Here is a 12,500-nt window from a genome sequence, read left to right on the forward strand (position 1 = left end):
CGGAAAAGATAAAAATATATATATAGAAAACATATAATCCCTAAACAAAAAAACAAAACAATACAAAACAAAAAGAAAAACGGGAACATCCGGGAACCAATTCATTCAAATTCGAATCCGAGAATTAAAAAGACGGTAGACATGCGCAACGCCGCCGATTGAAGGCAAAAGTGGCTTCTTTTGTAATTCTCTTTATGAATGAAATAAGCAAAGCGAAATCAGAATAAGCAATTTGCTTGCAGGATTTCCCAAACCTCCAATATATAAATATATATATATATATATATATATATATATATATATATATATATATTTTTTTTTTTTTTTTTTTTTTTTTTTTTTTAAGCAATGAAACGTTATATTTTTAAACAGTACCAACACACACAAAAAATATAAACATTAGTACCATTGAATGCATCAATTAAATCGTATTTTTCGTAAATTAATTCCATTTCATCACTGTAAGCAAATCCACGGTCTCATGCAAGCATTAGATAAAGCAAAACACAAGCCTATCCCCTTTATAGAATAAAAGAAATAATATATCTGACAAATGAGCAGTAATTTTAGGGTGTCAGAACTCTGAAATAGATGCAGACGTTAAGATCAAAATAATCATTAGTACCGCCGTGTGATAGCAGGTCCTTGTAGGTGAAAAAAATATATATATTTAATCACTGTAGGGAAGGAAAGCAGAGTGAGCCATTATCGAGTAGGAATTAATGTTTTTTTTATATTTCATGTACGAATTTTTGATAATCAAAAATCGGAATCAGGATAAACAAAAAAATACATTTTAAGGCTATTCATTATTGACAGGTTCTCTCATTTATTGTTCTATTGCTCATTGACAATTGAAAGATTTTCAACGTTTTGTCACGTGACAGTAGCGGTGACGTAGGTATGACGTCACACCACGTTGAAAATCCTCAACATTATTTCCTTATCAATGATGGTCACTGAATAACATATCACGAGGTAAAGGCGTTGATCACGGGGGGTCAGGCAGGTACTGGATCTTTCAATTAAAAGAAAAATAAGTAGGTTGCCATACACGTGGTTTTAGGTTTGCGATAAAGGATCATAACAATAAAGGAATTCTAATGATATGAACAATATATCCTCTTGCTGGGAAAATGTGCATATGTATATAAAAACGACTTGCAATTCCAAATAATAAAGATAAAGTAATGCTCAGTGGTAGATATATCATAGAATTCCATTATTGATTAAAAGGGGTATTCCCAAGCAACCATCATAGGCAAGCACAAACTTTCACGCTTGAGACATATTCATTTTTAATTTTTCAAACGCATATCCGTTGGCGACAACACGAAGACGACGTTTGGACAAATTTCTAACCTCGAACAATTTGATAGTGTACATCAAAAGCACACAGAAGAAGATAAATAGAGAAAGAGAGAGAGAAAAAAAAAAGAATCCAAAAAGTGCACACCCCAAGCTTTCGATTCTCATTTGTTTTTTTGTTTTTCTTCTTCTTTATACGTATCCTACCTAGGAGCTATGTCGGCACCTTGGCATAAGAACGTAGCGATTATAAACCACAATGAGTTTACGAGGTTGAAACAGTTTTCTAACTCTTCTGGTTCCTCGACACAAGGGTAGGGGTTGGTCCATTCCTCAGGAGACATTCTGAGAGAAAGAAGAATAGTCAGTGACAAGATATTCTCGAGTGTCGGCTCCCTGGCATGGCGGTCGGCGTAGCGTGGTGAGTGTCGTAAACCTTTTTTCTTTTTTTTTTATCCATTTCTTCTCTCTTGTATTTTGTTTTGTTTTTGTTTTTTTCTTCTTTCTTTTCTTTCTCTCTGCTGTTTTAGTCAGTCTTGTTATCGTCTTATTTTATCTTTTTCTCTGTTTTTTAGTTTTTTTTTCACCATTAGTCAAAAAATTAATTAATAAAATCTGGAATACTTATGATGACATAAAAGGAATCATAAAATCATAATAATGATGCTAAAAAACAATAATTAGAATGACGGTAAGAATTACAATAATAATAATGATAATAACAGTAAAGGTAATGATAATGATAAACATAAGAACAATGATATTAATGATAATAATAATAATAATAATAATAATAATAATAATAATAATGATAATGATAATAATAATTACTATAAGAAAAATGATAATAATAATTACTATAAGAAAAATGATAATAACAATAATAATAATAATTATTATTATAGAACAATTAACTTCATTATCAGTAACATATATCATACACATATTTAACTGGTTGCACATATTTAAGCACGAAGCACTGTACAGTACATTCGTGTATATCAAAGTAATTAACACATGAGGTATAAGACCCATTTGGATTATGAATTAACTGTGAATATCTAATTAACCACATGTGATAATGGATTTACGTAAGTATAATTATAGATATTTAATAGACATATTGAACTAAAACCTTCATTATATCATGAAGATACCTGTTTGTGTGAGAGAGAGCGAGAGGAAATGGGAGGGGGGAGGGGGGGGGAGGGAGCGAAAGAGGGAGAAGGTGAGATAGAGCGAAAGAGAGAGAGAGATAGTAAGAGAGATATAGATAGTAAAAGAGAAAGAGAGTAAGGGTAAGAGAGAGAGATAGTAAGAGAGAGAGAGAAAGGGTAAGAAAAAAGATATAAAAACACACTGGCTGATAGCTGCAGAATTTGAATGGCAGATAGATAGATAAACCAACAGATAAAGAGAGAATAAGAAAGAATAAAGAAAAAAAAAAAGAAAAAAACAGCAACAGAGACAGGCACAGATATCTAAAAGGCAGATAGACGGAGACGAAATTCCAGATATATTAACCTCACGCTCAAAAACTTTTCAGTAATGCCGTGCTCTAAGGTTGAGAAAATATATTCTCAAAACTTTTTTCTCTTCGACTTTCAAGATCTTCGCCCCGATTCACGCCCACCAGCGGGTAAATGAGAAGTCTCGGGGTTGTTGCAAATATTGTTGGGAAAGTTCTTGAAAAATCGTTTAAGTGGGTTATTTGTGACGAAAGTTTTGAAAAAGAAAAAAAAAAGGAAAAGAAAAATTGTTTCGCGTGATTGTCATTTGTTTTAATTAAGGGTGGTTCACTATTTTCAATATTTTCACAAGCGTACAGACCGGACGCTGGGGAGGTGGGGGGAAGTGAAAGCTTTTCAAAATAAAAAAAATGTATCGTTTTTAAAACACGTCCAGTATGATAAAAAAAAAAAAAAAATAATAATAATAATAAATAAATAAACGCTTTTTGAGGGGGGGGAGGGAGAGGGGAAGGGCTAAAAAAAAGAAGCGTATATTTTGCAAACTTGTGAAAATGTAAAAAATTGTGAACCGCCCCTTAGCAAAGTCGTTATGGTCATACATAGAAAGCGTTGTGGTGGTTCGTGAACCAGTCGAATTTCGAACAAAAAATAGCCATGACTGTGGGAGACGAAACCACGGCACGATGCAGTGGCATCGATAATACGTTTTTATTGTGTACCATTTGTGTGTCTTTTTTGTGTGTTTTTTTTTTGGGGGGGGCGATTAAATAATTGAAGAAGAAAAAAAAAGTCGAGCTGTCTTGTTCCACTTACAGAATATTAATATTTGTATTAATGTCGTGATATACTACAGAATAAAGAGAGTATAATCATAATTCATTCGGGGAATATTTCGAGTTTCCCGCCTTCAGGACTATGCGGTTTCTGGGTCTTCGCGAAATGGCATTAAAATGTTGAAAAAAACAAAAAAAAATCTTCAAAGAGGAGAAAAAAAACACTTGATAGAGATATCAGAGAATCTAAGGAATAACAATTAGTCTATTACAAAGAGACCTACGTCCTCTGTGAGAGAAATATTGCCATGAAAAAACAAAAAAACGAGTGAGAAAATCCCATGCGAAAAAAACCGTTTCATTAAAAAAATTTCTTAATTTGTTTTTCTGATTTTTTTTTTTTTTCGATTCGACGCTATAGCTTCGTTCACTTCACGTTTCTTTTTATTTTTCACTTGTTTTTCTGTTGTTGTTTTTCCTTTTTTTTTATTCGACTCCCAATCGAAATTAGGAATGAGAAAAGCCACATAACTTACTGATACAAACGAAAACAAGAAAATAGAAACAAAAAAAGAGATTACGTAACAGCCTTACCGATTTGTATCTTTTCATTTGTTTGCTTGTTTGTTTGTTTCGCTTTGCTGCAGCGATATAAATCATCTAACATAAAGGGATAGGGACTAGAATTTATACTTTGGTAATGAGAAATTTTAATGGTTAACATCTATAAAGCTCTAAATAAAATGGACATCAGCCAACACTGAAAAAAAACAACTAAATAAATAGATATTAAGCTAAATAAAAATAATAATTAAATTAGAAAGAAACAACAACTAATAGACAGCAACTTCACAGCATAACGTCACGAAGCTTAGAAATAAAATTAACAGCTACTAGAATAAATAAAATACATAGAGAGAGAAGAAAAAAAGAGAAAATCAAATCTATAAATTAAATCAATAAGAGACAACAACCTATAGAAAAGCAAGACCATAGACTCAGTTATGGCCTAAGGGGAAAATTTTCCTCCGCTGTCATAATAAAGACGAGAGGAAAGTCAAAGAAGAAAATCGGTTCATTGACTCCGACATAGCTGTTTGATCGGGTTCAGGGCGTGTCCAGATTTTTTATTTCATTTCTGTGGATTTTTTAATCTTTTTAATTTTTTGCAATATTTTTATGCATATATCTAAGTCTTAAGATAACGAGGGTCTATTATATACAGTATATCTATATCTTTTTATAAAAAAAAGATATATATATATATATATTTTAAATTGGGGGTAATTTTTATATAGATTTCTTTTTTTTTTTGGGGGGGGGGGATACAATTACAGTTTTTTTTTTTTTTTCAATTCAAAGATGGAATGTATCTGTGCCAATTGAAAAGAAAGGAAAATACGAGCGTTTTTTATCATTCATTTAAGAGACTTGTCTTTGAACCAACCAAAAAAAAAAATAAAGATGGTTTACTGTTCATCAAATAAGAAATTATTACTATTTTTTTTTATACAATGATAATATGAATAAATACTCTCTTTGCGCTCGTTAGAGATAGAAGCTTAAAGTAGAAAATATTTTTGGGTAATTTAAATCATAACATAAGTAAGAAAATACGTAGCAATTGTGTGTATTCTATTCAGTTTTTTTTTTTTATATCAATTAAATAACAAATCGATTTAATTCATACTAACTGCAGAAGACAAAGGCAAATAAGAAGGGAATATAATGCAACCTTCTCCAATGCCAATTCAAGAAAACAGAAATAAAACGGAACACAATTTCCTGGACACGCCCCCTACGAACGTGCTCGGAAGGAAATTAAAGTAAATAATAATAATAATAAGGATCAAAACCAATCTCTTCTTCCATACTTGGGAGCAATGTCGGCGCCCTGGCACAGAAAAGTGCCAATAATGAACCATAAGGAATTGGGAAGTGTAAAAGAGTTCTCGAGCTCATCCGGGTCCTGAATGCAAGGATACGGACAATCCCATTCCTCCGGCGCCATCCTGTACGAGGTGAAGGGAGGTCAGACACACAGACTAGACTAGAATGGCTGGCTGACCTGGTTGCTCGGGACTACGAATTATTTTAAGATTTTTTTTTTTTTTTTTTTTTTTTTTGTCTTCCTCTCTCTCGGAATAGCTAGATCACCCTTAAGAAGTGATTGATTTGATTGTGGTTAAGTTATGATGGAGGTTGAAGTGTGTGTTTCTTTATATCTATCTGCGTTGTGAGATCAAAGAATAGCTTTGGATGTTCCTGTAAAAGAAGTTCAGTTAGGCACTAAGCTTATGTTTATAGTCATATATATATCCATGTCCATATATATATAATATATGTATATATATAATATATGTATATATATAATATATATATTTGTATATATATATATATATATATATATATATATATATACAAACATATATATATATATATATATATATATATGTATATATATATATATATATATATATATATATATATATATATATATATATATATATATATATATATATATATGCATATATGTACATATATAAATGCTGTATATATACAAAAATATATATGCATACATATATATATATGGGTGTATATATATATATATATATATATATATATATATATATATATATATATATATATATATATATACACAGATATATATATATATATATATATATATATATATATATATATATATAGATATGTATATATATATATACCTATATACACCCATATATATATATATACATATATATATATATATATATACATATATATATATATATATATACATTATATACATACATATATACATACATATACATATGTATACACATACTGTATATATGAGTTAGGTTTGTGTGTATATAAAAATCCTCCGTGGGAACACTCCCTTTGAAAGCATCTCCTCTGCCTGCAAAGATCTGCAAAGACCGAATGTTCTGTAAGAGACAGCATCGAAATGAAGCCCCAGAACACCAGGCAGAAGCAAGAAGGCTTTCCCGTCATGCCTGAAGAAGGAGCTGCAATAGAAGGGTGTGATGCAAACGGATGATAACAGTAGAAGTAGTTAAATCAGACCTAATGATGATGATTATGACAATAACAGTTATAGAAATCTTTACTTTTTTTTCTAAAAAAAAGGAAAGATTCGATAGAATAATGTTATATTTCTGAATCACTATATATGGTGTACTTAATCACAGGCAAATGTTGAAGAATAAGCATACACATGTACCTATAACAACATATATATATATATAAATATATATATATATATATATATATATATATATATATATACATATATATACATATATATATATACATATATACATACATACATACATACATACATACATATATATATATATATATATATATATATGTATATATATATATATATATATATATATAAACGTAACCACACAACTCCCCCTTTCAAAATCCACCTTCTTCCTACTAACCTCTTTAAAGGATACTCAGCACATCCAGATATCCTACCTATCCAATCTTCGACACATAATCCTTCTACACTATGAGGACAGACACATAGCCTTGCAACACATTAACATAATTCAGTCCTCTGCATCGTGATCATCATAAATATCAATATGAACCCATCCCTTGCAACTTGTGAGTATCCTATCACCATTTGGTTCACCAATATATCAGCACCCAATTAATATAAGCCTACAATATAAAAACATGGTATCAACTCACGATATAAATATTATCTCGGTATTATCCCCTCCCATGCAGCATATAAGCATCCTATCAACATGACCCCATCCCATGCAACATATAACATTGATGCCAAATCAACATGAGGTTATCCTCTGCAATATAAAAAACAACAACTCATAAAGACCTCAAATGACAATTGAAACTATTCATAAAGAAATCTTTATCTGACTTTGCAAAAACTTCAATAGTAAACATCAGCAATACAAACAAAAATCTGACCTTGCAATAACCACAACAAAACAACCCCAGTTACAACAACAACCACAACTACAACAAGTGCTCATGGAGACCTTGCAACAATTACCACAAAAACAACAATCACACCTACAAAGACATCTACAACCACAACCAGAACAGCAACAACAAAGACAACAACAACAACAACAGCCATAACAACAACAAAAAGCAACAGCTCTCCCTCCTAACTCATCATCTGACCTTGCAAGGATGAAGAGCAGCACCGAGACGCCGAGGTAGGCTGTGGCCATGTAGAGCCAGACGTCGGGCGAGAAGGGCGACGTGAACGAGAAGAGACTCGGGGCCTTCTTCTGGGGCTTCTTGTAGATGATGCTGATGCCTGGCAGATGGACGGAGGGGGAGGGGGGTTATTGTCATTATTATTGTTATCAGTATTATTGTTATTAATGTTATTATCATCACCATTATTACTATCGATGCCTGGACGTGAGGGTGGATTAGGGGGGGTTGGTGGAATGTTGTTTTTGTTGTTGTTACTGGCGTTGTTGTTTTTATTATTATCCGTATTAACATTACTATCACCATCTCCATTATAATTGATGATGAAAATAGTATATAGAATTACTGACGGTAGTAGAAATATCATCAATACCATTATTTTTATCATTGTAGTTAGTTATTGTTGGTATCATTATTCCAAACGAGAGAAATAATAATACTTAACACTGCAAATTTCAGTCTTAATACCATCTGTCGTTCCTTTATCCTAGTAAATAAAAACCAAAGGAATAATTATTTACCAAGGTTCATGAAAGGCATACTGAAGTCGACGGCCTCCTCGCGTTCATACGTGATCGTGAAGTCGACGATCCCCAAATCTGCTTTCTAATCGGATAAAAGTCATTATTTTAGTCATTTTTTAAATGGATATTGGAAGTATGGACGTACAAGACAATCTAATATATACAAGTGAAGGTTAGAGAGAAAAAACAGCCACGGTAAAGTCAGAATTATAAATGAAAACAATATATGGGCTTCGTTCGTTCGATGCTTCGGTATGAAGATTCACCAGAGAATCCAAGAACATCGAAGAATCAAAGAACAAGAACCTCCGACCCTCCACAACCCCCCCACAATTCCTGCAGCCCCTGCAATTCCCCCCTGCAACCCACATGATCCATAAGCTGGCGCACGATTCCGTTCCATTCGCCCGTAACCTGGTCGCGACTTCCGTACGAGCCGTCGGGAACGAGCTTGAAGGTGTAGTTGAAGCCCCGGATGAGCGAGACCTCGTGGATCAGGTCGATGCAGAAGCCCTCGAACCGGTCATTGCCCACTAAAGGATTCAATTCCGTGGGTTCCGGCATCATCACGTAGGGGTCGGCCTGGTGGAGGGAGAGGCAGTCGTGATGATATTGATTATAAGAAGAATCATAACAAGGATGATAATGATACTGTTTCTAGTGGTTCGTAACGGTTTGCGCATCTACCTATTCTTATTATTCTTATTCTTATTTTTTTTTTTTTTTTTTTTTTTTTTTTTTTTTTTTTTTTTTTTATTCAAGCGACCTCACCGTAGCAACCATGACGATAAGCGTCTTATTCTTGAGGTTCTTCTCCACGGCGCCCTTCGTGTCGGCCCAAGACTTGGTGTAGTTCACCTCTCCGCTAAGGCTCCAAGAACCCACCTTGAGAATGGGAGAGAGAGAGAGAGATAAAGAAAAGATACAAAAAGGAAGTGAAAATAGAGAGATAAATTTTAAGAATAAACCGTAGGCAAGTAACGTCTTTGGAGAGGCATTCAGCTGCATCTCTCGACCTTTTTCACCCCGAGTCGTATTTTACGAAATATTATTGGAGCGATTATCAAGTTCTTCGTCTGGGGGATAGAAGACGAAGGAAAATATACAAATAAATAAGTAAGTAAATATTACGACATCGTAATCACTGTCCTTCGCAACTTACGATGATCGTATCTGCACGATGACCATGACAGTGACAAAGGACGAGGGATTCGGGCGTAAAAGTAGGACCCCTAGATACTGGCAGTACTTTCAAGACCTTAATACCTTATGAAATAAAAAGAAAAAAGAAAAAACTTCCTTAAACTCCTACAACCACTGAGTTTTTTTTTTTTTTAATGTCACCCTCGGCCAGTAACCCCCAAAACCTCGACCAAACCAACCTTCTTGAGTGTCTCGTTCTGGTCCATCTCCAAGATGTCGAGTTCGAAGTCGGAGCGGAAGCCGTTGGGGTCGAATTTCACCATTCCCGTCTGACCGATTACAGGTCCGCTGTAGGAGCTGTAGTTCCGCTCCATTCTGTAGCCACTGACGGGGGGGGTGGAGCCGTACTGTGGAGTAGGAGTAGAAGTAGGAGGAGAAGTAGAAATAGAAGTAGGAGTAGGAGTAGAAGTAGGAGTAGGAGTAGGAGTAGAAGAGGAGTAGGAGTAGAAGTAGGAGTATGGGCAGGGATAGGAGGGAGAATCATCAGACTGTTATATCGGACATATAAAAACAAATACAAATATGCGTACACCGTATGAATATATATGATATTACATTGTACAGTGCATTACTCAGTGAGCATTTAACAGAGACATAGACATAAGTATAAAAAAAAGAAAAGTGCTTAAACAAAAGAAAGAAAAGAAAAAGAAAATACATACTGAACCTACCCGCCTCATGTAGTTTACGAGGGAGTTCCCATGTTGCCACGTCTTGTCCCCCTCGCAGTACACTTTCTGGATGTCGACGTCGTGCGAACTGCTGAGGTAATCCAGGCTCTTGGCGAACAGGGACACGGCGTCGTACATAAGGGCTGCCTCGGTCTGTGTGGGGAGGGGGAGGGGAGGGGGAAGGGGTTCGATGAGGGGGGGGGGGGTCGATGAGGGGGAGGGGGAGGATGGATGTGAGAAAATTTGGACTTGTTATAATGTCATAACTGCTTTCCAATGAGGCAATATTTTATCTCGAGCCCGATAGATATATTTCTCCGCATTTCAATTGAAGTGAGAGACACATTTTTAGAATAATTTCTCAAGTACCAATAACTGTCAAAAACGGTTTTCTCGCTGTTTTAGAAGTCCGCCATGATATCTTTCAAAAGTTCTTCATAGCCCACCAAAAGTCCCCCCCCAAAAAAAAAAAAAAATAAGTCAAAAAGTCTTAAAACTCTTCCAGAGGTGTCCTCCACATCCTCCTTCCGTCTTCAACCCCCCCCCAAAAAAAAAAAAAAAAAAAAAAAAACATCCTTCTCATCCCTCCTCATTCCTCACCGTGACTTTCAGGAGATCTGGCGTGAGAATCCGACCAAACCTCCTCTCGCTGAATTTCCAGTCCTCGACGATGTGCTGTAGGTTCCGGGGTTCGATCAGCTGTATGCCGGTGATGTTCGTGCCCGAGTACTTGAACTCTTCCAGGTTCACTTGGTTGAAGTCCTGAGGGAGGGAGAGGGAGCGGATAGATCGATATAAATGGGGAGATATGAAATAGATGGATGGAATACATGGATAGATAGGATATAGATAGATAGAATGTGTGAATAGAACACACACACGCACTCAAACACACACACACACACATACACATACACACACACAAACACACACACACACAGGCACATCATTACGAAAAAACAAAACAAAAAAAAACAATGAAATAAAATCCATATAATCAAACACAAAAAAAAAACATAATTAAAACAACAACAACAATAACAACACCACCACCACAAACTCACCAGAGAAGTGATGAAATAATTATAATATTCGCCCATGAGACCGATCTGCGCTGCCTGCTGCAGCACCGTGTAAATCAGGTTGCTGTGGACGTCAAGAACAATGCGCTTTTGCTGACTTCTGAGAATCTCCTTCAGCAGTGGTCTGGAAAGAAGGGAAGGGAAGTCAGTGAGAAGGTTGACATATTGCGTACAAGTCGCATTATTATCGTCGTTATTGTTTCAGCTTATGTTAGCTTCATTTTTTTTTTCTTCTTTGGTTGCTCTCTATATTACTTTACATCGCGCCACATCTGTATACATCACTTCACATCACTTCACATTCCTTTCCTTCATTTTATATCACTTTTCACTTCTTTCCACCACTTCATATCACTTTTAAAAAGTTTCCACCGCTCTACATCACTTTTACAGCACTCCAAGATCACTCTCAATCACTCCACATCCCTCTCCACCATTCCACATCCCTCTCCACCCTTTTCCACCACTCCACATCACTTTCCACCCTTTACCACCACTTCACATCACTTCCCACCCTTTCCCACCACTTCACATCACTTCCCACCCTTTCCCACCACTCCACATACCTTTCACATCACTCTCTCCACCACCACTCCTCCACATACCTTTCACATCACTCTCTCCACCACCACTCCTCCACATACCTTTCACACCACTCTCTCCACCACCATTCCTCCACATACCTTTCATACCATTCTCTCCACCCCCACTCCACCACCTTACCTATAATCATCTCCCTCCAGCTGGCGGACGGTGATTGAAAAGGAGTTCTCTCGCAGTAGGTTCTGCACTCTCACCAGGGCGTCGTTGGTGTCGTAGAGGATGACGAATTCCTTCCACTTCAGCGTCAGGAGGATTTTCCGGTAGGCCTACGGGTGGCGAAGTGGTTGTCGAAGGGTAAGTTATGATGAAGGCAAATGGTAAAGGGTTATGGGGGGCTTACGGTGAGGGAGGGAAGGAGGGAGGGAGGGAGGGAGGGAGAGAGGGAGGGAGGAACGGAAGGAGCGGGGAGGAGCATTGACTAGTGTAAGTCCTACATACATATATATATATATATATATATATATATATATATATATATATATATATATATATATACACAAAAAATATTGATAATGTCACTTCCTCGACATCACCCTCAACAAAAGAAACCGCCACTATCACCGACACTATCTCCTCCACCATACCTCACTGAGCGACGGTGGATACGGGTACAAGTTGATGGAGTACGCGT

The 12,500-nt window shown here is 35.6% G+C and overlaps 1 protein-coding gene across 10 annotated transcripts in view; it reads right to left on the reverse strand.

Annotated features, from left to right (window-relative positions):
- LOC122264116 (glutamate receptor ionotropic, kainate 2) overlaps positions 1 to 12,500 on the reverse strand; it is a 65,322-nt gene that overhangs the window by 31,429 nt on the left and 21,393 nt on the right. For 2 of the 10 annotated variants that reach the window (XM_086533309.1, XM_086533314.1), the window contains exons 4-14: positions 12,454 to 12,500; positions 11,990 to 12,135; positions 11,249 to 11,390; positions 10,785 to 10,946; positions 10,185 to 10,337; positions 9,693 to 9,860; positions 9,082 to 9,195; positions 8,680 to 8,892; positions 8,308 to 8,392; positions 7,748 to 7,886; positions 1,516 to 1,653 (exon numbers count right to left, since the gene is read on the reverse strand). The exon at positions 12,454 to 12,500 is cut by the window's right edge and continues 138 nt beyond it. In XM_086533309.1, coding sequence (XP_086389435.1) covers positions 1,516 to 1,653; positions 7,748 to 7,886; positions 8,308 to 8,392; positions 8,680 to 8,892; positions 9,082 to 9,195; positions 9,693 to 9,860; positions 10,185 to 10,337; positions 10,785 to 10,946; positions 11,249 to 11,390; positions 11,990 to 12,135; positions 12,454 to 12,500 — 1,507 coding nt within the window. Of the gene's footprint in view, positions 1 to 1,515; positions 1,654 to 5,427; positions 5,566 to 7,747; positions 7,887 to 8,307; positions 8,393 to 8,679; positions 8,893 to 9,081; positions 9,196 to 9,692; positions 9,861 to 10,175; positions 10,338 to 10,784; positions 10,947 to 11,248; positions 11,391 to 11,989; positions 12,136 to 12,453 lie in introns of all 10 variants that reach the window. The other 8 variants (XM_086533306.1, XM_086533311.1, XM_086533307.1 and 5 more) reach the window with 5 other exon arrangements.

The sequence above is a fragment of the Penaeus japonicus genome, unplaced genomic scaffold, assembly GCF_977035675.1.
Source record: "Penaeus japonicus unplaced genomic scaffold, GWHDUDI00000001_assembly GWHDUDI00000039, whole genome shotgun sequence".
NCBI classification, from domain to species: Eukaryota; Metazoa; Arthropoda; class Malacostraca; order Decapoda; family Penaeidae; genus Penaeus; species Penaeus japonicus.